The sequence below is a fragment of the Arachis hypogaea genome, chromosome 4 (genome assembly GCF_003086295.3).
Source record: "Arachis hypogaea cultivar Tifrunner chromosome 4, arahy.Tifrunner.gnm2.J5K5, whole genome shotgun sequence".
Taxonomy (NCBI): domain Eukaryota; kingdom Viridiplantae; phylum Streptophyta; class Magnoliopsida; order Fabales; family Fabaceae; genus Arachis; species Arachis hypogaea.
Window position 1 is genome coordinate 113,794,745 of NC_092039.1, and position 25,163 is coordinate 113,819,907.

The following is a 25,163-nucleotide window of genomic DNA, read 5'->3' on the forward strand; positions in this document are numbered from 1 at the left end:
ACATTTTTGTGCGAACTAGTGGAATCGTGACCTTGTAAAATATAGGTTACCGAATTTGGTTTAAAGAAAAACATTGAGCTAACCTTTTGGGCGCTAGTGTCCGGGTTTAGCTAGGCTTAACCTCTTTTCCTTTTTGCTTTCCATGATTTGCATTTTCTCTCTACAAACAGAACATCATGCAGTATCTAGTATTAAGCTGCCTGGTGTAAGAAAAACCATTCTTCATTGTTCATTTGTTCTCATAGATTGCACTAATTCAAAGTATATAAAATTATAATATTTTAAATAAAAGAATATGCATGGAAAACTATAGCTAAAGAAATTTCTTACACGGGATGTATAGCTCATTTATTTATATATGTCTGTTCTCTTATTTCTTCATTGAAGTTTTATCCATGCCTTAATATTTTCAAAAAGCATGTTATGTGTTGCACTTTACTGATTTATGTGCTATTTTCGTTGGCTAACAGAAGTTTTACTTGATAAATTTTATTTTTATTAGGCTAATAGGGGATTTAGACTTTGTGATTTTAGTGAGGTTCAACCAAAAAAAAAACTATTCACATGGTTCTTGCTTTCTGTAGAGAATATACTAATGAAACAGAAGTTCAGGCCCTCCAAGTGCAGAAGAAGTTGGGATATAGTCACAAAATGTGGTCCTCTCTTGGCATCCTATCCCTTTATTTAAGAGATTATGTGATATCTGCAACATAAGAAGTAATCCATTAAATCAGCTTTGTATTCATTAATCAATAAGAAGTTCTTAAATAAAACTTCAAACCATAAGATATTAGTCTTTAACCTATTAAATTGGGAATACCGGAAAAAGGGGGCAGAGACTTCTATTTAATTGTTAACTGTGCAGCAAATGAATGAAAGGGATGAACAGTTGAATCTCTTGTTGGAATTAGGCAACAGGACAACTTCTACTTTTTCATCAAAGAGAAAAAAAGAAACATAAAAAGTAGCCATCATTTCTCAATAATACAACCCAATTATATTACTTACCTGCTATGCACTATGCTTGCTTTCTTGTTACTTGTTAGTTGTTACTACTACTACTACTAAAAGATAAAATCAAACAAATCCCAGGAAAATAAATAAATAATCCCAGAAACGAACTTATTTATTTACTTTTAATCTTTTTTAAATACTCATTGATATTATTGTTTATTGTTTCATTTCCCCCTATGTGTACTATCTTTTTTTGTCTTATTTTGGCTTCTGCAGATATATAGAACTGTTAAGAATACTGACAAGCCAGCAGCTTCTTCAGGTAAAAAAATAAAATAAAATAAAAAAATTTCATAATTTTATTATCATCATAACCTAATAAGCTAATAACACAACAATATATAATTAATTGAGTCCTTGATCTCCGGTCCAAATTTGAGTTTCTTCATTGCACTTTATTTAATTCATGTGAAGAAGATTCCCTAGCTCACTACTTTATGACTCGGACCCTCTTCATTCATACTCATTTCAACCATTAAATAAAATAAATAATAATGTTCTGTCTTTAAAAGTTTATGCTAACAATGCAAGTATAGTAATATTCCTCAATGTTTGTTTCAATGATTTCTGTAGTAATACTAAATATGGTGTTATATATGAAGCATCAGATGGAGATGAAGATTTCATGTCCCTAACAAAGAATGATTCATGCCTCATATTCCATAGTTATTTGCTGTGCTAACAAATTAGGCAAGCATTGGAGGAAAAGTAAATGCTTAAGCATGCATTTCAATTCATGCAAGTTACTAAGTGATTAAGGAGCCTCTGCCATATAAGCTGGCATGCATCCATATTCAAATTAGTTAGTTATGGCTAATTAATTGTTAACTGTGAGTATTACTCTTAATGAATAATAGTGCATATATATATTTTTTTGGCAGGGTTGACATAGTCACAAGTATTATCAAAGTTGCAGTGGCATCCATTTACACTATTCCATTATGCTGTCTGTTTCAATTTGATGAAGTCAGCTAGAAACATTTCTTTCAATTTTATTGTTCTACCTTCATGTTTTGTTTGTTTAGGCATCTGTTACCTCCATTAACCTTCATGTGGCATTTTACTTCTCTACAGGGTAAAACATTGGGTTCAGCAGGGACTTCATCTGCCCAGGTATATTACTTTCTCAATCTTATTGCTTTTCAGAGGTTTTTTCCCCTTCTTTTTTGCCCTTGCTCTTTGTATTAGCTAGTGTTTGTGCATGCGTGTGACAGGCTGCCAGCAATCCATGTTATGTCAGAAGAATAAAAAAATACAAGGTAAAAAATAAAAAGTACATTGAAGAGAATAATTATAGCTACTACTATATATATGTGTGTGTGAAATAGCAGAATGAAGACTAGAAGGGCATATAACAATGAAAAAGAAAAACTTTTTATGTGGCCAATGCAACTTGATATTTATTTATTTTTTTGGTGCTTAACTTGATATTTATTTAGTTACTAACGTGCCCTTTACTAGCCAGTTATAATCACATAGCTGTATGCAATTACATTGACCAAAAATCTCTTCCATTACTACAAGCTGCCATATTACTACTATTTCACACACACACATAAAAATACAAGCTGCCATATTATATAGGGGAATTTTTCGTTTGGTGAAAAGTTAATTTCATTGAAGAGACAAGTTTTTAATTAAAAAATAATTTCCACTCTATTTAAACCTAATTTCAATGTGTACAGGATATGGTTGGTAGAGACGGAGATCGCGGTCGTGGTCGTGGTCGTGGTCGTGGTCGTGGTCGTGGTCGTGGTCGTGGCCGAGGCCGAAAGGGGAGGCCTAGGCTTTCTACCGGTCGCCCGCTTGACTTACATGCAAATCCATACACTCTCGTTGGGTCATCATCAGGCACGACTGTTCCGACTAGTGGGAGACCGCCACCTATTGCTACTACTATCCCCCCTCGTCAAGAGCCTCATATACACATGATGCCTACTCCGGGTGCACCAAGATCATGCGCTCAACAAGCCAATGAGCATCCCAACACTGCCTCACATGGTGTGCAGAGTGATCCAGCTATCGTAGCTCCCAGTGGAGCAGGATCTTGTGGGGAAAAACAAACCACATCTACTGGTACCCAAGATACTCAGGGTCCAGGAACATCCACTGCCACTGGTCACTCCGCCACAGGTGCTCCTAAGCTTAGATATGATGGTGCCAAATGGTTTGTTATTTGCTTTAAATTTTATGAATAGCATGCCTCATTTTTATGAAATAATATGTCTTTATAATTAGTTAGAATCTAGGCTAGCTGATATAAACTTCTGCTAATCATTGGCCAAGGAATATACACAATAATCCCTCTGATCTCCTCTTTTAGTTTAAATTAATGTTGGTGGTAGGTCAGATATATAGATATTGATGATATCAGCTAATGTCCCTTTCTATATATTATGAGATTTTATTGTGAGAACTTGCCGGGACCTCACACTTTTTTACTAGAAATTCAAGAGTCTTCTTCCAAACTTAAAAGCTGTTTTTCATTCTTCTTTTTCAATTACACTGTTCCTATGATTATGAAAATTGCCTATCACACTGAACAGATATACCTTGGAATTATTGATGTAGTTGGCACCCACCTAAGCCTGGCTTGAAGTGCATTTCTCAGGTTTTTAAGGAAAATTACAACAAGTCTTGGCTGAGTTTTGATGAAGCAGATGATGATACTCGAAAAATATGGTGGACAGAATGGAGGGTAAATTTTATCTATTTTATTTTACGTATTTTACAATCTTCTTACAAATGAGATTGAAATGATTTAGAATCTGGTTTGTTGATGTTTATGAATACTTCTTACAAAAAATATGTAATCTGGTTTGATGCACTGTTTTTCTCATTGTTCCTTAGTATGTTTGTCCTAACTTGAACAACTAGCTGAAGTAGGATTTTTATTGGAGAGACACATTCTTGTTCTATTTAATTTTTTGGTAGATTTTGAGAAATAGAAATAATGACATCTACAACTCTGATGATGGATGAGATACTAACAATTAAAGATTATAAATAATGTTATATGTATGAATGGGCCTACCTGGTCTCACTGTTTTGTGAAGTTCCGGAGATATTCATGCCAAAATAAAATCTATTAACGAGGAATCTAGAATCAAATTGACTAGTTTAAAAGCAATGAACCTGCTGTGTGTAATAAATGATACCTTCTTAATTAAGAATGAGCTGGGAAGTTGGTCAACACTCATGGAGAGGCACGGGATCACTCTTGTCAGCTCTTGTTCTACTAGGTCTCCTTTGTAGTGTTTATCTTTACTTTGCTGTCACATTAGGAGCCAGTCAACACTCATGGAGAAAGCTTCATGTTATATGCGGCATCTTTCGGCTTCTGTTGCCGAGGGTAAACTAACATCATTGACATTTGTGATTTGAATATTATTTTTGGTGGAGATTGTGTTAGGTGACATGAAATGGAAACATACTCAGGTAATCATTGTGTTATATACATACATAGTATTTATTTTGGTTATTATGAACACAAATGCATACAGATCCCTTGATTGTTTCCTTTTTGCTGATTGTTCTAATCTGCCTAATTATGCAAGAACCTTATTCGACTAGTAATAATGCAAAAATTGAGTTTTTTTCTAAACCTTGACAATAATATCAACTTCTTTCTTTTGATTATTACTTATATTATGTAGAAGCAATCGCTTGGAAGACCATCGCGTATGGATGAATTTTTTGAGCACACCCATACTCGCAAAGAGGATAGGACTCAATGGGTTGATGAACACTCCCGAATGGCAAAGGTAACTTACCTATTTTCATTGTAATTGCTTTTTGTGTAACTTAGAATGTGCAAAAACAGATGACTTGAATACTTTCCTTCATTGTAATTTTAGACTTATTTTTGTCACATCTTCTTAACTTTTGCATTATTATTGATACTTAAAGTAGTTTACCAATCATTGTAGAAAACATTTCAAGAGCGCATGTTTCAGGCTGAGCAAGAGCGACAGGCTGCTATAGAGGCTGGTGTAACTGATCCACCACCTGTCTCTGAGGAAAGCATATGGATTGAGACAGTGGGTGGAAAACGAAGAGGTAGGATATATGGCATGGGTGAGGTAAGGAACTCTTCCATGATGCGACCCCGAGTTGATGGGCCAACCACAACCACCAGCACTGATGTTTTGGATCTTAGAAAACAAATGATAATACTCAATAGGGAAGTTGAACAATATGCCGCTAAATATAGAGAGCTTGAAGACCGCTATCAAAGGGAGAAAAGAGAGTGGCAACAGACTGTTGAATCCTTGCGAGAGGATCTCAACATCAATAACTCACAGATGGATCAGTTTAGTCATCAACTTAGCAGCTTGACTGAGTATGTGAGGGCCATGGGTCCTAGTAGTTCTGGATCACGTGTCCCTCCACCTCCTCCTTTTACTTTTCCAAGCTCCCAGAAAAGCGCAGCCCCAGGAAGAAAACTCCCACCTATCTTGCAGCCCCTAGGACAGTCACAGGGCACTCATATAGAGGATAATTCTGACGATCTCGATGACTCAGATGAGGACTATTTAGATGAGTACGAGTAGGATTATTTACTTTGTTTTGAATATTTTGTATTATTAGTGGAGTTTAGTTATTTATCTTGTTTTAAATCTTTAAGGTAGAGAATTATTTATTATTGTTTTGATAAGTATGTAAACTCACTATTTAATATTTATTGTAAATTTTATTTTTGTATTTAAAAGTTTATTTGTTTCATTATGTAATATTTAATTGATTATTATTTTTCAAATAATAAAAAAAACTGTAGCTATTAAAATTGACGGCAGTAATGTCGATTTTTAAATTCAAAATAGACAAAAGAAAATAAAAAATAGACAGAGAACTTGTCAATCTTTTTATAATTTTATCGACGGCTCGCTTGTCCATTTTAATAAGTTAAAAATCGACGGTTTCCTTGTCCATTTTAATAAAACCAAAATCGACAGTTGGTTTGTCGATTTTATTTAATATTATCGACGACAGACGCGTCACTTTTACTTAATATGGGAAAACTTAACCTCGTATTATCGACGCTAGAATTGTCGATTTTATTAGAATTTTAAAAATCGACAAGTTTAATAGCGACCACCTTCACCGTCCATTTTGCCGTCGATTTGATCGTCGATTTTAACGATGTCTCTTGTAGTGAATTAATATACAACAACTCTTGAAACTAATATTCTCGAGATCGTTCATATATATATATATATATATATATATATATATAGTAAATTCTACTATACCTTTCCTAAAGTAACATGTAAATTATCCTCTGTAATGTGTCACTTTATGATTGAATACTATCTTAACTATAATTAGGCTATTTTGTAATTAAAAAATTATTTAAAAGGGGGTGAATGTATAATTTTGATAAAATATTAAAAATTGAATTCTAGTTTTTTTTTCCAAATCAATCTACCAGAAAAAGTACCGTAACTCTTTCTAATGGCTATGGCTTCTCCCTCATTCCTTATTCCTCACCGCTCACCTCCAATCCTCCACCTAAAAGGAAGCCCAAAATCACTTATTCCTACGTACGTTAGTTAATTCAATTTTGGAATTAAAATTCTCAGCCATCTTAACTCCCAACTATAAATTCATTAGTTTTCTACACCATTTTCGCCATTCCCTACACTGCGTCGACGCAATGCTGGTGCAAGAACGGGAGTGAGATGTCCTTATCCAAGATGCTCTAAAGCAGAGGGATGCTGTCCATGCCTCTTTCCAAAAGAAGAAGGTAGCATGGCATTGAGACATGTAGTTCTGCAAGGTCGTTTATTAAGGGGGTGGACAATGAGAATATTTTGCAAACGACGTTGCAGAACCCACTCTCGAGCTAGAATCACATCCCCATTTTAAAAAATTATTTAATTATAAAATGGTTCTATTTTAGTTAAGATATTAATTCTTATTAGGCTAAATTAATTCAAGTTAAAAGTAAATATTCAATTAAAATGTGCCACGTCTATAAAAGATAATTTACATATTATTTAAGAGGGAGTTGAGCAGAATTCACCTATATATATATTAGAAATAAAAATTCACTTAGTAGAGAAGAAATAAAAATTCTCGACTAATTCTACATTACTCATATATTTTACTTTAATAATATCACTACATATGATATCTATTTACAAATTTGGATATGCTAATTTCTTTAGTTATATAGTTATTCTTAATCAATTCTAACTAATATTTCTATAAAATTTTAACATAATAAATTGACAACTTATTTTACTACTCGATTATTATACCAACATAATTATGATAAATTCTAACTACAAACTTTGACTATATTTTTTTTGTAATTTGATCAATTTTAATTTGTTAAATTATACCATTTTTATAATTTTTTTGCTCTTATATCATATTAAAACTTCTATAATTTTTTATTAATTATAATTTCAATTTAAATTCTTCGATTTGATTATTGATAATTGATAACCTTAATTTAATTTCTCACGTACAAATTTTCGCGCTTCACCATTCACAATTTACAAACTCCCACCCAAATAACTATATATTATATAATTATATAAATATTTAGCCATTCATCAACTAGAATAAAATTTAGAAACAAGCATGACATTTATTCCACCCTAATTATATATGTCTTCCAAAACAAACAGGAACACAGATAGCAAGTAAAAACTAAATAAAACACTAACAAGCTGAAGAGATTATAATATCATGGCAAAAGATTCGATGGTGTGAAAATGTTTAGACTATTAAATGATTTTATAATAAAATATATTTTTTAAATTTTTAATAATTGTTAAATAATTTTTATTTAATTTTACTTATAAATTAATTTTTTATATATTATAATTATAAAATTTATTTTTATTTTATAAATTATTATTTTTATCAAATTGTAATAAATATTTTAGTAATTCTAATTAATTAGAATTTTATTCTTGATCCATTACATCTGTAAATACAGGTGAATTTGTGTTTTTTAAAAATTCTATCGATTGGACATACAATACAATCCAAAATTCAATCGATTAAAATTGTCGATTGAATTTTGCAAGGCATGTGATTTTTTTCTAATTCCATCGATTGATTTTTATCATACAATCGAATGAATCGAATGAATTGTGAAAATCCATGTTGCTTTTGATGATTTCAATCGATTGGATAGTAGGAACAATAAATTAAATTAGAAAAAACTCACCTGTCTTGCAAAATTCAATTGATTGTGTATCAGTTCCAATCAATTTAATTTTGACCTAGAAATTCAATCGTTTGTCTTGTATGTCCAATTGATATCCAATCGATTGAATTTTCAAGAAACACGATTAACAGATCAAAGATAAAATTCTAATCAATTAGAATTGTCAAAATATTTATTACGATTAATAAAAAATCTAATTCGTTATTATTTTTGTTCTTGATTATTAATACACATGATAGATGAATAATAAAATAATAATTTATAAAATAAAAAATAAATTTTATAATTAAATAATATATAAAAAATTAATTTATAACTAAAATTAAATAAAAACTATTTAGCTATTATTAAAAAATTTAAAAACATGTTTTGTCAACGTTCTGAGACTATCGAATAATCTGCCTAATATCATTCAAACAACAGTTCACAAGTTGTCGAAATCCTAGCAACCTTGGATATCTTTTTTAAAATTTCAAACCTATCTCCTTTTCTTGAGGAACTCGAGCAACATATGGTCATCTTCTTTAACAAACTTGCATTCTGCAGAATATATATTGCAAATTGAATATCAACATCAGCACCATGAAAATCTTTTATAGTGCAGGCTCTTAGGTGCGATGAAAGGCATCCAGGAACGGTTTGTGTGTAACACTGATTTAGTGGATCCAATCCACTTACCGATTTCTTCTCCTGCAAGTAATTCAAGCATAGCAAACAATAAAAAATAATTTTCAATGCAAACAAAATAGAAGGGAAAACAAAAATCCTTTACTCCCCACCAACCTTTCTGATGACAAGAATTTGAAGCAAGGGACAGGATTTGAGCAGTCCAACTAGCAACCCCCATTTACAATCATACACGGAGAGCTTCATCTGAATTAGATTGCGGAAAGTGATGGCAAGAGGACTGAATTCTAGCCCAAAATAAGAATAATAATTGATTTGCAAGTCCTCAATATTTGGGCATCCTGAGAGAATCATACCAAGATATTCATCTTCTGCAAATACGACCCGCATCAAATACAAAGTTTTAAGAGCCGGTAAGTGTACTGTTAAAATACGGTCCACTATTAAGAATTCCAACTTGAGAACAACAAGGCTTGCACATGTGAGAATTCCAATCGGCAACGTTGTTATCCGAGAATGAAGCTCAATCCTCTCAACTTGACGCTGTATGGCGGTGTTGAGCCACAATTCTACATCACATTCATCACATGAGGGATACTCAAATTTGAGGCGGAAATTGAGAATGGGTTGCGTTACATCTCGCGATAGCATAACCGCGTACGCGAAGCGAACAAACAGTTCTTTGTCATATCGGAAGAGTGCGTCATCGAGGTCCACTGTGGAAACTGAGTGCCACAGATTCCTCCACCTGCTCGAGAGAATGCTTGTTGCTGCAGCCATTTTAGATTCTAGAAAAGAAAGGATGTGAACAAGAATATCATTCGATAATGCACTAATTCTATCAACTCCCGACATGGTTAGTGCCATTGTTGGATTCACTGAGAACCCAATAAATAGATTGTGCTTTAGCGAACCCTATTGCTTCTCAACTCTCAAGCATACTAATAGGGGAGTGATATTGTCCTTTGTGATTCCAACTAGGCCATTATGGTGTTGATGGTCGGTTGGATGGGACCGGATTTAATTAACTTCAAATTTAATTTTTGTTCGTCCACTTTAAGAACTTATTTTTTTTTTAAATTGAAATAAAACAGAATTAATTAAATTAGATAGATCTAAATCAATAAAAAAAGATTTTTAATATTTTTTATTTTTTAGTGTGTTTAATAAATTTTTAATAATAAAAATAAAAAAGCTAAAAAAATAAAAAAATATTTTTTAAAAAGTTACCATTTATATTTTTTTAAAATATTTTTTAAAAAAATATTTTTCACATAATAAATGAATAAAAAGATATTTTTATCTTATTTTATCTAAATATAATTGATAAATAAAAAAATTTTTTATATAAAATATTCAAATATAAAATTATTTTTATTTTTATAAAAGATTTTTTAATCATTAATTTTTTTTTTTAAAATAGCGTCCAAAATCAATTTGGACGAATCACTAACTTACCCGTCCCTTAGATGAATATGGTGAATTTGAATTAATTCTAAAATTAAATCGATTCAAATATATAATTAGAATATAGTCATATACAATTTTATAAAGATTCAAGATTAATTCAAAATTTAAATGATTAGTTAGTAATAGATTTTATTAAAAAGATAAGATTTAGTTGTTTGGATTAGATTAGATTAGAATTTGAATAAAATTATTTTTTTCTCTAAAAACAAGAATTAATTTTAGAATAGATTTGAATTATTATTTTAGTTATCTTACCCTTCTAAAGATAAGATTAGATTGAATTTTTGAATTTGAATTCTAGATAGAACTTAGGATATAAATAAGTGAACAAAATTTACGGAGCGGAGGATTTTCGAATTCCAATCTAAGATCTCATACCTTCATCTTCTTTTGCTTTAGTTTTCTTGTTATCATGAGTGACTAATTTCTTTTTGTTAAATATTAAAAACTGTTTATTTTTATATGATTTATTAATCTAAACATTTTATTTTATTTTGGAGTTATGCATTGATCTATTTTTAAAATTGAATTTTTATTATTCATTCTAAAAAATTGAAGATATTGAAAAATATTATAATTTAAATTCTGTTATTATTTTAAAAAATTTAATATCTGAATTAGTTGAAAACTCTTTTTGACTTTTTGATTTGAAAACTCTCATGCACTATTTTTTAAAATTATAACAGAATTTAAAATTCTGTTAGTTGAAAACTCTTTCTCATGACTTTTTGATTTGAAAAATTTAATATCTGAATTAGTTGAAAACTCTCATCTCCAGCACTATTTTTCAGTTTTGATTTGATTTAATATCTGAATTAGTTGAAAACTCTTTCAAATTCAATTACTAGGTGTTCTTCTCTTTGGTCTCATCTCCAGCACTATTTCAACCTTTAACCAAGGCTCCGATCATTTTGATATACTCTTGTATGTTTCTTCGTCGTTAAATTTGTTATGGATAAGACTCCATCCTCAGCAAACATGGCACCAAATTCGATTAACAGCAGCATCAACAATTTGATATCAACACAATTTCTTTCTCAAAGACCATTCAATCCAATTCAACATAAACTTGGAGAGAACAATCATAAAACATGGGAGCAACAAACTCTTGCAGCCATAAGAGGTCAACACTTACAAGATCATCTGCAAAAAGAGAAGATTCCACAACAGTTCGAAAATCAAGAAAATCAAAGAGCAGGTATTGAATCTGATCAATACACACAACGGATTCAGGATTATCAGAATCTCATATCATGGTTGCTAGCATCGATGAATTCTGTCTTTAAGCCAAAAATGGTGGGGTGCATCTACAGCTATCAAATCTGAAAAAAGATACAAGCTTATTTTCAAGAATCAACAAAATTCAGAATTAAACAATTGAAGAATCAGCTCAATTAAAGGAATCAAGAAACATGGTCTTCCAGCAACAGATTATATTTCCAAGATCAAGACCATTGCAGACTCCCTAGCAGCCCTTGGGAAACCTCTCAAAACTGAAAAACAGATACAAGTCATCCTAGAAGGACTCAATGAAGACTATCAAATGCTTCTACTAACAATCAACTCGAAACCAGATTCATTCACACCATGTGAGGTTGAAACTCTTCTGTTAACTCATGAGGATCAGCTGGAGAAGTTCAGAAAAATAAAAACTGCAATGGTTCAGGCAAATCCTGCTCAGTCTTCATATCCAACAATTCCAAATTTTAAAGAGGCAATGGAAGGCGTAGAGGAAGAAGAAATGGTAGTAGATTTCAAAGAAGTGGTAGATCTTTCTACCAATCTCCATAACCGCAATGCCAAGTGTGTAGAAAAATTGGTCACATTGCATGGCACTATTTTCACAGACTCAACCAAGAAATACCCCCACATTCACAGCCTCAACAATCAAGATTTGATACCTTTTGGTACAAATTCATGATCTGCTTCAGGTTCACAAGGCAATCCTACATCAACCCCTCTACCACCGCCAGCATCATCCTTCCACAATCCATCAACATATGTAGCTGTACCTGCATCTATTACAGACCCCTCATGGTATCCAGATTCAGGTGCATCACATCACATAGCACCTAATCCTTCAAATTTGCTCTCTGGATCACAATACACTGGTTCTGATCAGGTCCAAATTGGAAATGAAATAAGTATCCCTATTACACATGTTGGTAATTCTATTCTATACTCTATTGACTATAAAAGATGGTTTTCATTACAAAAACTAATACACACACACACCTGAAATAACAAAGAATTTAATTAGTGTTAGCAAATTTGCAAAAGATAATAAGGTCTATTTTCAATTTCATGCCACTTATTGTGTTGTAAAATGTGAATTTACTCACAAGATTTTGTTGCAGAAATTTAGAAATGGAGGACTATACAAATTTGTGAATATCTGTGTTCCTCAATCAACATCTGGTCAAACATCTCCTTCTTTGTATTCATTGCATTGTTCTTCATTAGATTTGTGCCATAAGAGGCTGGGGCACTCAGCCTTCAAAACTGTACAATTAGTACTAAAACAATGTAATATTTGCTTCATTGATATTAATAAAATAGATGTGGACTTTACAGCTAGAGTTTGTAAAAACTGTGCAAAGGCACAGATGCATAAACTATCATTTGTTAGTTCAATTACTGAGTTTAATTACCTTTACAACTAGTTTTCTCTGATGTGTGGGGCCCTGCACCACTAATTTCACACGGGCTATGTATTATGTTACATGTATAGATGCTTATAGTAAGTATACTTGTACATACTTATTAGTGGATAAATCCCAGGTGTTTCATGCTTTTCTTCAGTATAAAGCATATATTGAAAATCTAACAAACTGTAAAATTAAAGAATTTTAGACAGATGGTGGGACTGAATATACCTAAAACTGTTTCACAGAATTTTTGCGTCAAGAAGGTATACATCACAGATTCTCATGCCCATATACTCCTGAGCAAAATGGCTTGGCTGAGAGTAAGCATAGACATATAATAAAAACAAGCTTAGCTATGCTTTCTACAGCTTTCATGCCTTTTACATATTGGGATGAAGCTGTGATTTTTGCTACCTTCCTCATTAATAGGCTTCCATCATTGAATCTGTCAAATAAATCGCCTTATGAACTTTTTTCAAATAAACCAGATTATCATTGCATTGAACAACAAACACCTATTGCATTGAACACATTCCAACATAATTGGAGAATACCCACTCGTCACACTACATTGAACTCAGTCGTTGTCAATGACTGCCTTTTCTCCTCTTTAATAAGGTTGTGGTCGTTATCTCCTTTTCCAGCCAATTCATTTTTTATTTTATTGCAAATCAATGTGAAGAGGTCATGAAAAGGTTGAAGAGGCCAAAACAGATTCTGTTGAATTAATAACAGATTCAGTTAGGTAGTTGGGTGTATAAAAGGAGCTCCACTAGTTGGTAGAAGCTCTCTCTTGGTTTTTACTTTCAGTTCTGATAAGCTTCGAAGATAAGCACAATTTTGTTCAATTACTGCATCAATTCAGTTCACATTTTCTGTTTCTAAAGAGCTACTTTTTTGTTCTTCAATTCATCAGTATTTTCATTTCCCTTTAATATACCTAAATAGGTTCCTAAGGACTTTTACATTAGACATTTTTGTCTCCAAGAAAATTTTATTACGTTGAGCTCCTTGAACTTTATAAAAATAAGACATATATGTCCTTTTGTCACACTTGTAAAAACCTATTTGTCCAAGTAAAAACAACGGATTTGATGAAAGTAGAGACCTATATATCTTACTTTTATAAAGTTTAGGAACCTCAATATAATAAAATTTTCTTAGAGACAAAAATGTCCAACGCGAAATTCCTTAGAGACCAATTTAGGTCGATACTCTTGATTTTACAAAACTCCGCCTATGTTACACTTGCGGTACATAGCCGGTCCCAAGCCCGGATAAAGGAGGAGGGTTGTGTTAGATCTTCGGCAACCAACATAAAAATATAGCCGAACCCCCATGACATGACTCTTGATTTTACAACTAATTTTGTAACTTCTCAGTGACTTTTTAAGTACTGTATTACTGCATATATAGCTTTGCTATTTATGATTTTCATGAATATAGTTCTGTATTGTATGATTCAAAATGTGTGAATTATTTGAGACTGAATATACATATATATAGGAAAATATCGTTCAGGGAGATTTAATAGCCAGAATGAACCAATGCTTAACAACTATCCTTGAATTCCATGAAGTTTGTTTCATATTTGAACAATTGAACTGACAATATGCACTATTATGATTGTCAACCAAAAAATTGATATAACTATGACAATTATCAATATATATACTTTGGATCTACAATTGAAATGAGTCTCCACAAATGTTCATAAGTCATAACCTCGCAATTGGGATGTTATAGAAGGTAGCATGTGCAAGATACACCAAACTCCCAGATTTCTTCAGTTTAAATTCTAGTGAAACCACAGTCAAATTTCTTCCACTCTTCACTACTGACGCTTCAACTAGCACTTCTTCCTGCACCAACAGTATCAATACAAATCCATTTTATAGAAGAAATCAAGTGAAAAGGGCCATGGACATGGTGGTTGGTAAAAATTGATAATTGATCCTTATTAATATGAACTAAGGTATAAGTTTAGAGTCATCAGTCATCTTTAACACAATCAATAAGGCCTAATGGCACTGATCCATAAAGGTCCTCTAATTGCATGAGAACAAACTATGCAGATGCAGTTGAAAATTATATTGATGCAGAAAGAATCAAATTTCATAGCAGAGAAATCACATTTGTTGGAACTCCAGAGAGGTAAGAAACACTCATTTCCCCAAGGAAAAGTTCCTTGTCCTCAGCAACAACAGTTCTAGCACAAGCAGTAGCTATCATTTCAGTCAAAGATCCAACGGATCCTCCATGCAACGTTCCATAAACATTCTGCAATTCCATTTAAAAGGGAGAAAAGTAACAATATGAAAATGTCCATCTAAAATTCTGCAATATATATTGTCATATTCTCCCATTTCACAGAAATTGCAACCATTCATCAATTGACTGCAACCACTGCATATGTTTCAAATCAAGCTTATTAGGTTCCCAAAATCCATCTTAAAATTCACAGGTACTCCAAGTTATTGATTCAATCAACAAAGCAATTTAAAAGCATAAGAATAATCCTCTCTTAAGAATACTCTGCTCTCTTTAAAAGTGTGCCCCGGATACAAGTTTTGTTTTCCTTTTTTTTTCTTTTTAAAAAATAATCTAAGGTACCAAAGAGAACAAAAAGAAAGAAATTAAGAAGAAAGGGGAAAAGAGGGTTACAGAGATGGAGGGTTTGACGGAAAAGGTGCAATGGATGCTCCCTCTCTGAACACTATGGACCTTGATGAAGCTGCCATAGAAGTGGGAGATGAAGCCATTGGTGTCGCAGCTCTTAGGAATGGGCTTTGCCATGCCCACGTCGGCGAGGTAATCCAGGGTGCGAGAAAATAGTTCAGGGTCAGTTTTGTTGGAACGGGGGGTAGTGTAGGAGGTGGGAGACGGTGGTCCGGTTTCCGCGGCGGAAGAAGGTTTAGCTGCTGCCATCGGTGGATCTCAGCTTCTTATTTGTTGGCTTTAAGTCACCGACAAATATGGAAGTTCTTGCTTCCAATCTCGACTGTGTGTGTGTGTGTTAGTTTAGATCGAGTCTTTTTTTAGTGGAAAAAAAAATATTTTTAAGAAAAAAATAAAATATTTTTATTCAATTTAAAATTTATTTGGATGTATTTTAAAAAAAAAATATTTTTATTAAAAAATAAATTTTTTTAAAAATTAATAATATTTTATTTAAAAAAATAGAAGTAAAAGATATTTTTTAATATTTATTTTTTTTAAAATTTATCTAAATATAAAATAATTTTTGTCTGTAAACAAAAAAATTTTAAAAGATGAAAAAAATAAGTTTTTTTTTTTTAAATTCAATCCAACTTGATCTTAAATTTTTAAAGTAGTGTCCAGATTGAATTCATTCATCAATTTTACCCTGAATTTTTAATTGCACTATTTTAGTGAACTTTAAACTCCATAAAAGTTCTTAAGTCTATTTCTGGCATGAGTCAGTGCCATAGTGGCGTTATTAATGACTATATGACGTGAATCTGTGGTAACTTTCTTATCCCTATTTATAAATCTTAGACCCAATCTGAAATCTATCTTCTTCTTTTTCTTTCACTTCTGCTTTTTTTACTTTTTTTTTTCCATCCTGAAACCTTATTAATAGCTTCTTCTTCTTCTTCTTCTTCTTCTTCTTCTTCTTCTTCTTCTTCTTCTTCTTCTTCTTCTTCTTCTTCCAAGTGTATTATTGATCACAACGAAATTTGTGCCAAATGATGGGTGGTGCTGGTTGTACAGTGGGGAATTCGAGCCGCTCCTCTTCAATTAGGAACTGGACAAAAATATCAGTGCGAACCAGGTTTGGAAAAGTTTCGGAATGGTGTGATGTCGCCTCATCCTTAGGTGATCAGGGACTGAAAAGCATCCTAATAAACCCTTTCTTGAGTGTTCTAATTATAATGTAAGTGGGTTAAATTCATGTACGTATGGTTGCTGTTATTGTGTTCCAAATTGGTAATTGTTTCTGGATTATTGCAGACCAGTGAAAAGAGATAGTGCGGGTTATTTTTTTGGGCAGATTCTGGGCAAGAAGATGTGGCTTGAAAAGCTGATAATCAGGACGGTGAACTGAAAATGAACTTGGTTTGGAGACTAGAAAAACTAGAAGCAGTTGTGAGAACTCAGAAAGTTTTAATCCAAGCCATGTGTTCAGTATTGTTGTTAGTTGTTATTTTTGTGTTAATGTTGTTCAAGGTTTGAACATGACATGGATTATACAAATGTATTCTTGATTATAACTATCATGAATGAAAAAATTTGGGCATCATTGAATAAAAAGATTTGGCCTGTTATGTTCTAGCATTTGATTTGAATGCTTAAAAAACAAAAATTGAACACAGAACAACTATATAGCCAATAATTAAAGCACTGTCATATATAATTTATCAAAATACCATAGTATACATATATTTAAGGTATTGAATATTTTTTAGATTACTAAATTGACAAAGCAAACATAATAACAACAAACAAACATTAAAAGTGGAGCATCACCCTTGTCTATGACCATTGTCATAACAGTTCTCCAAAATAAAAACAAACTCAAATTTACTAATAACTAGCTAACATCATCCCTTATATATTTATAAGAAACATCATCATTTTTTTCTTGGTAGCTTGAATCCCAGAGTTAATACAAACTTCATGAAGTTTGTCAATCTTAAAGCTGTAGGTGAACTGGCTCTCTGCATCGGATCCAAGTTTGTAGAAGTTGCTAGAAGAGATGGTCTTCTTCTAGTTGCTAGTTTTGTAGGTATTGTTGGAAGTATCTAATTTGATTCAGGTAACAATCATTGTCAGCAAAAAGTAAATAAATAAATAATGATACACATGAATGTTTAATAAAGTAATCAAGATAGTTGGAGAAGATGTGGTTCTTCCTTTGGAGTGTCTTCAGATTCAGAGTATGTTGGCTGAGAGAGATCAATTTCAACAGCTTGGACTTTGATTTTGGCTATGCCAGCAGCTACATGGGTTGAGAATCATCGACAATAGGAGTAGGATCAACACCATCATTCTGCGGGTTAGCATCTCAAGATTAGCAGCAAGATGATCATTAGTGGCAATAGTAGAGCTTGCTTCAGCACCCATAGCATCATTGGCATCCTGTGCCGCTTTTGCAGCAGTAGTAGCTACATTTGCAGCTCTCTTCTTTTCACATCCTCTCTTCGTATGACCTTTTGCAGATAGTATTTGCAAGTAAATGATCTCAATTGTCTTTTTAATGTAGTGCTTGCTTTAGACTTCTTGTTAGAACCACTACTTTCATCTGCATTCTTCTTCCTTTTTGTTTGAAGTTGTCCTAGCTTCCTTTTCACCATAGGTGCCAATGGCCTGTTATATTCAAAATGTTCCTATAAAGGTTGGCTATGATAAGGTTTATATGGTGGCTTTAAGTGATCTTGTAAGTGATCTTGCAAGGACAGCACAAGCGTGTACACAGAAAATGTCTGAATTTAATGTAATAATTTAATAACTAAATAATAATAATAATCAACATCGACAAATATATAATTTAATGTTGTTGAGCATATTGTATGAGTATTTTTTATTATTAAACAAATGATTCTCAAAACAATAAATAAAAGAAAGCAATTTTAAAAGAAAACAATACAAACACACTCAAAATCAACATCGAGTAATAAATAAATCAAGTGCATTTTAAATAAATTATAACCTATTAGCATCCCGTCACTAAAAAAAAAAATTATTAGCATCCAGAATTGACAAGTATAGACTCTTTTTCCCAAATCAATAACATGGTTTGTAGGATGATTATGCACCTTGAACTTCTCATAACCATTATTACCAGCCCAAATTGGATGCCAGTTTTTAGACTCCTTCCTAACCTTATCAACCCTATTTTTGATAACTGGTGGTAGCATTTTCACATGAATTTTTAGCTTCACCTTATTCTTAGTCATTGTGCATATTACAAACATTTTGACTTCCTGGAGTAGTGTAATGATTGGCTTGTCCCGTGTTTTCTTTATTTTTGAGTTAAATATTTCACATGCATTGTTGCAACTAGAGTCCAACTTTGGCCTGTGGCTGAACTTTGACCTTGTCCATGCATCCCCTTGCCATTTGTCCAGATATGCCCAGGCATCCTCGTTAAGCCTTTTAATCTTATCCATTAACTCTTTGAACTCCTGGTATGTAGTGGCATGTGCACAATCCCACAATAATCCCCTTAACTCCAAGTCTTTTTAATGTTTGTTAAAATTACGCCACAAATTTCACACACAGAAATGATGATGCACATCAGACATCACCTCCTATATGGCGAGAATCAAATCCTGCAACAGATACGTAACAACGTAGCCATATTGAATTAAGATCAAAATAACACATAATAACCCCTAACGTTCAATCCCATGCACCATAATAGTCCCTGTCTTTCATAACTTTTCACCATAAAGTCCCTAACATTTACATATACCAATATCGCAGAACCAATTCAGAGTCAACCCAAATAAAAGTCACCAAACTCATATGCCAATAACAACAAAAAATAAATCAGCAACCAAATATTCAAACATACCTTTTGCATATAAAAAATAAAGTACCACCCGTGGGTCTTGTAGTCTCCAAGATCCTGATATAACAATTTCAAGAACCACTTCCAATTATCTTTGTTCTCAACATTCACAATTGGCCATGCAATCACATAGATGTGGTGTTTAGCATCTTGTCCGATGGCTGATAGTATTTGACCTCCAAATACAGTCTTAAAGAAAGCACCATCGAGATCAATGAGTAGACAATATCTAGTTTTAAAACCGTTTTTGCAACCAGATAAGCACATATACACCCTCTTCAAGATTGGGTCCCCATATGGTTGGGGAATTGTGCCAATTTGAACAATTGATTATGAATTGGTCTTGAGTAAAGTAAGGTTATAGTCTCTGACCATAGCATATTGTGCGTTCTCATCCCCATATACCATATTTCTAGCACAATTCAATGCCCTTGAGATTGAATTCCTATGTGGCATAGATCGTACTTTGTCTTAAAGAATGTTGTAGCATCACAATGCATGCCTAAAGGTAGGATACTTCCTCACTTTCTTCACCAGCTTGCTTACAATCCAATTTCTATTTGCATCCTTATTCTTATCCTCTCTAGGACAAGTATGATCATCCATAAAAGTTTTCACTTGCCAACAGCTGTTCTCATAGTCCCTTGATGCATAAATCACCCATTTGCATTCTTTCACCTTACACATTTTCCTTACCCTTTTCCTATCATTTTTCTTGAACCTGATACGCCTTCCCTCTTTGATGGTATACTCCCTCACATGCTCTTTGAAGTCCCATTTGGTTTTGAACTTCATTCCTACTTCTAAGTGCAATTCACCAAACCTTGCACCTTCCTAAACATTAGAAAAACTTCATCAGAGTTGTCGTCTTTATCCAGCTCATCTTTAGAGTTCACTGGAGTTTTCATCTCCAATGGATGTCATGAATTTGCATCATTAGAATTAGCCCCCGAATCATAAGCATCATAGTCTTCAACCCCTTGCATCCACCACAAACCCAAAATCAATTTATTGATATGAAAAATCTTTTATAAATGCATCATCATCAAATGTTATCTTCTTCTTACCCTTATTAGTTGCACCTGTAGGACCATTCTTCAATTTCATAACCTTTCTTCTTGAGGAAAAAACATTAACCGAATCAACTGAATCAGAGGAGCTGTCATCCCCTACTGGCTTATACACTTCATCTTTAGCATTCTCATAGCTATCAAAGGAGTCTTCATTAAAAGATAGCACAATTTCAGGAACCTTTACTGACTTACCCTTTGCAACAGATCTTGTCCAATGCCTCACAGTGGTAGACCTCAGACAATACTTCTTGAACATATTGGTTTTAAATTGTATTGATTTAGGAGTGAATTTCAGGAGTGTCTTAGGCTTAAGCTTAGGTTTGGCTTTGGTAGATTCTTGTTTTTTAGGAATAGAAGGTATGCTCTTGGACTTAAGATTGGGTTTTACAATTGGTTTTGGGTCAACATAGGGCTTAGGATCAGCAACTGGAGGGAACATGTTAAGAGTAGGATGGGTAGAAGAGTTTGGAATGACCCCCGGGCTTCCTTACCGATATCTTCTACTTGATCATCAAGATATACCACAACCTCTTTTCCTTCTAGAATCTTAGGTGTTGACACTTCATGCTCAATGAACACATCCACAAGACCATTGTTTTTCTTAGCAAAGAAACACATCTCCCTTAACTCTCCATCAGACTCCTACTCAGAACAAACCACCAGCATTCCTTCATCTTGTCGTACCTAAGCCCTTATTCCTAATATAGAAAACATCTAATGTATCATCATCAATATCACTTAAACAACTTTCTTATTAGGAGATTAGACCATCCTTCCTTTCTCATTTTTTTAAAGCTTTCCTCGTGATGGAACATGATTTTAAGTAGATTTTTCATCTGCATCAGAAATAAAAATTGTACAAGTTATCTCAATGACCATGGCTAAAATCGAAAATCAACAATTTGCATATTATGTTTGGTGAAAAAAAAATTTGCCCTTGTTCTATTAAGCAAAAACAAAGCATTTTTAAAACCTACACCCTAACATAACAACATCTGAAACCCTAAACCTTTACCTATGATGAAAACACCCCTAACACAAACAAAAAGAAAGCCAACTAGACTATTGAATCATGCTATAAAAAAATTAACAGTACTATATACTAATCTCACTAACAATAACAATTGTGCTTTCTCTTGTTCACACGGACTCAATGAACTCTACGACGACACTAGTAGTCCCGCGAAACTGTCGAACTCGCAAACCCTAAACCACCACACTAAGTCTTCATCATTATCAGAGGAAGAGGGAGACTAAGCATTCAGTATTGGAGAAAAGAAGGAGAAGAATTGTGAATCATCGAAACACATGTGCTTCCAACGTTTTTTTCCCTTATTCACGTCAAATGGTGACATTTTACTTTTAATACGCTCAAATACTCTAAACGACACCATATGGGACATCCACAGTGACAGTGACTTGCCAAATCAACACTTTGATTTGTTGACTCATGTCGAAAATGGGTTTGAGGACTTTTATGGAGTCCGGAGTTCAATTTCAAAGACTAAAATGGTACAATTGAAAACTAAGGAGGGAAATTAGTGCACGGACTCAACCTGAAATACTATTTTAGGAATTTATTCATCCAATCTCTTTAGAAACTCAATAGTTATTAGTCAATGCCAATTGCCCAATTATTTTTCTTTATTTTTGTTGATTATTGAGTAAATTATTATTTTTATTTATTAAAATTTAAAATGTTAACAAAATTATTTATAAAAGAATTAAACTAATTTTGTATTTATGAAAAATAATTTTGTACAAAAAGTTTATTCAAATATTAATTTTATTGTGGATTAATTTGTATTTAAATTTTTATAAATAAAAATAAAAGTAAATTATTTAAATCAACCAACTGAGTTTAAAAATGATCAGGTTGTCCTAAATGAAAAAGGATAACATTTTTGTCCTTCCACATTTTATATAAATCCTAAATCGTTGCCCTTCTATTGGTTTAAAAAATATATATATATATATATATATATATATATATATATATATATATATATATATATATATATATATAAAACCCATAGAATTATAATGATTCATGCTTAAATCGTGGGATGAAGTTGGATTTTAAAGCAAAAAGTGTAAAACATAAGATACTCCCATGATTTATGAAATAATATACCAAAACTATGGGAATTCCCATTATTTATGTATAACTAGAAGAAAATACATTAAACACCAATTATTTATACTAAATATGGTTAAAACAATAAGAAAGCCAACGATTTATGCCATTTACATTGTATTTGACCTATATGTAAAGAGTTTGTGTCCAGATTAACTAGCTATTGTAAGCACCTTTTGCTTTTTCGTCGATTTGGGTTAATTGTGAAGAACGAATGTAAGCGTAACTTAATATTAGCGTTATATGTTGTGACATCTAATTTTAAGTAATTGTTTAGATGTTATTAAGTTGATATAAAAAGATTTTTTTTAATAAAAAATATTTTTTTATTTTTTTAACATGTTTGATATGTTAGAAAATTATTTTAATTTTTTAATTTTTTTTGGGTAATATATATATTAATTATAATCACAAATTATGCTATTTTAAATTAAATGACTTATATAATGGTGATCTCATTTATTGTTTTAAATGCTAAATTGAATAAGTCATTATTACTTTTGATTTGGAATCAAATGAGAATAAAACTGGATATTATCTTTTATTCCTTAGATAATTATCTTTTGGATTTTAGATATATTCTCTTTTGGACTTTAGATACTATTTTATTTGAGTTTAAGGGTTTAATGGGTGCCATACTCAAATATAAATAGGCATTCAGGGTTTCGGTCCCCAATATACCAAAACCGCCTTTGTTGCTCTTTTCTCATCAAAAGAGTCAAAATTCAGCCGCCTAAAAATATAGAAGGCTTTGGTTGAGGAAGATCGAAAGAACCACAAGACTAAGTCTTTTCATCAATTTCTAATTTTTACAAGTAAAGGTATGCTTCCGCCTTATGATATATTTTTGGTGATTCAATATGGATAATCGAGTTATTAAAATTAATTTATTCCAACAAGTGGTATCAGAGCCATCCATGATTTATTCATCAAAAATATCAGTGTTATATTATTTTGTTTGGATCCATATATATGTATGTGCGCGTCATATATAATTGATATTGATCCACGAGCACAAAGATTTTTTTTTAACGCAAACGCCCTGGATTGCAATTATTTATACTAGCGGCTCAACAGGCACGTCAGCCGCTTTTCTATTATTTTTAAGAAATTAATTTTATTTTTTTTGTTAATATATCATTCACTTTTTAAATTTATTAGATAAGTATTTTTTTATTTTAATATTGATGTGACTTTATTTATATCATATTTTATTAATTTTAAAATTACTATAAACTAAAATATAATTCAAAAAATAATGATAATAATATTATTCTTATTCAAAAAGAGTATATATAAACCAAAATACATGTTAGTTATTTATAAAAGATAATTTTTACTTAAATGACATGGATATTCATATTTGTCTTCTTCTTTTTTAAATGGTAGGTCAAAATATGAATCTAAATACGAAGATGTCTTCACTTTCACAAATAGAAAATGGATTAATACAGACAGATTTACAGACGGATTTAATCTTTATTACAGACGAATTTTTGGTTAACGACGAAATTACCGACGGATTTTGTCCCTCTGTAAAAGCCCCGTCGGAAATTATTTACCGATGGATTTTTTTTCCGTCGGAAAATTACCGACGAATTTTTACGATTTACCGACGGATTTTCCCTCTGTAAATTCTCCCTCCATTTCTTGAAGGCGACAAACTTACAGACGGATTTTTCGTCTGTAATTACAGGCGGATTTTCAGACAGATTTTTCGTCTGTAATTACAGACGAATTTTTCGATGGATTTTCCGTCTGTAATTACAGACGGATTTTCAGACAGATTTTTCGTCTGTAATTTAAGCTTTGGAAAATCATGATTACAGACAGAAAATCCGCCTGTAAATCCGTCTGTAAGGTAAAATAGAATTTTTTTTTACTTTTTTCTAATTACAAAATAAACTTATTTTCATACAAAATAAATATAAATTTATTACAAATTTTTATCTAATTTATATTTGAATATTTATAATATTTCAAAATATAAACAAATTCATCGTATTATCAAACTAAAAGAAAAGTATTATAAACAAGCAAGTCAATATAATTCAAAACATAAACAAAATGTATTGATCATCAACTATAATTCCTAGTATATTGTTCAACCATACTAAAACTATCAGCTATAGTCTTTAGTGTCATCTTCATCCTCATCATCATCATAGCCCTCATCCGAAGACATTGAGGGTGGCGGCGGTGGCGGTGGTAGTGGAATTGCACTAGAACTACTTGATGCTCTTACCTTCTCATAATAGCTAACATAAGCCTCATTCCATCTCTTCTGTTTCAGCTTTTCCTTCTTGGCCTTTCCAATTGCCCGTTCCAACTTTTCTAATTTCTTTTGAGTCTTTTCCAAAGGAGCCAAGCGTGTATCTAACAACTGACTAATACGCTCATCTGTTTGTTGAGTAACACGCTGAAAAAGCTCTTCATTGAGATTATGAATCTGTTCTCGCAAATCAGGAAC

At 32.2% G+C, this 25,163-nt stretch overlaps 3 protein-coding genes across 3 annotated transcripts; 1 reads left to right on the plus strand and 2 right to left on the minus strand.

Moving 5' to 3' along the window:
- Nucleotides 1-1,159: 1,159 nt before the first annotated feature.
- On the plus strand, nucleotides 1,160-5,725 carry LOC112797358 (uncharacterized). Its single transcript, XM_072235997.1, has 7 exons — nucleotides 1,160-1,276; nucleotides 2,089-2,127; nucleotides 2,229-2,273; nucleotides 2,700-3,181; nucleotides 3,586-3,712; nucleotides 4,671-4,778; nucleotides 4,944-5,725. The coding sequence occupies exons 4-7, from the start codon at nucleotides 2,703-2,705 to the stop codon at nucleotides 5,565-5,567; spliced, it is 1,338 nt and encodes a 445-aa protein (XP_072092098.1). The 5' UTR covers nucleotides 1,160-1,276; nucleotides 2,089-2,127; nucleotides 2,229-2,273; nucleotides 2,700-2,702; the 3' UTR covers nucleotides 5,568-5,725.
- A 2,797-nt stretch (nucleotides 5,726-8,522) lies between these two features.
- LOC112794409 (F-box/FBD/LRR-repeat protein At4g26340-like) lies at nucleotides 8,523-9,786 on the minus strand. The gene is made up of 2 exons (XM_025836442.3): nucleotides 8,984-9,786; nucleotides 8,523-8,890 (listed from the first exon to the last, which is right to left on the minus strand). The coding sequence occupies exons 1-2, from the start codon at nucleotides 9,692-9,694 to the stop codon at nucleotides 8,609-8,611; spliced, it is 993 nt and encodes a 330-aa protein (XP_025692227.1). The 5' UTR covers nucleotides 9,695-9,786; the 3' UTR covers nucleotides 8,523-8,608.
- A 4,699-nt stretch (nucleotides 9,787-14,485) lies between these two features.
- On the minus strand, nucleotides 14,486-15,979 carry LOC112797361 (uncharacterized). Its single transcript, XM_025840263.3, has 3 exons — nucleotides 15,610-15,979; nucleotides 15,079-15,225; nucleotides 14,486-14,807 (listed from the first exon to the last, which is right to left on the minus strand). Exons 1-3 carry the CDS (start codon nucleotides 15,871-15,873, stop codon nucleotides 14,664-14,666), a joined length of 555 nt encoding a protein of 184 aa, XP_025696048.1. The 5' UTR covers nucleotides 15,874-15,979; the 3' UTR covers nucleotides 14,486-14,663.
- Between the last annotated feature and the right edge of the window lie 9,184 nt (nucleotides 15,980-25,163).

Excerpts from the sequence above, each read along its gene's own strand:
- LOC112797358 (XM_072235997.1), top strand. The coding sequence starts at position 2,703 with ATGGTTGGTAGAGACGGAGATCGCGGTCGTGGTCGTGGTCGTGGTCGT. Across the intron at positions 3,182-3,585 it reads AGATATGATGGTGCCAAATG|TTGGCACCCACCTAAGCCTG; the intron begins GTTTGTTATTTG and ends TTATTGATGTAG. Across the intron at positions 4,779-4,943 it reads AACACTCCCGAATGGCAAAG|AAAACATTTCAAGAGCGCAT; the intron begins GTAACTTACCTA and ends CAATCATTGTAG.
- LOC112797361 (XM_025840263.3), bottom strand. The coding sequence starts at position 15,873 with ATGGCAGCAGCTAAACCTTCTTCCGCCGCGGAAACCGGACCACCGTCT. Across the intron at positions 15,226-15,609 it reads CCGTCAAACCCTCCATCTCT|AATGTTTATGGAACGTTGCA; the intron begins GTAACCCTCTTT and ends ATGGAATTGCAG. Across the intron at positions 14,808-15,078 it reads TCTCTGGAGTTCCAACAAAT|GAAGAAGTGCTAGTTGAAGC; the intron begins GTGATTTCTCTG and ends CTGTTGGTGCAG.
- LOC112794409 (XM_025836442.3), bottom strand. The coding sequence starts at position 9,694 with ATGGCACTAACCATGTCGGGAGTTGATAGAATTAGTGCATTATCGAAT. Across the intron at positions 8,891-8,983 it reads AAATTCTTGTCATCAGAAAG|GAGAAGAAATCGGTAAGTGG; the intron begins GTTGGTGGGGAG and ends AATTACTTGCAG.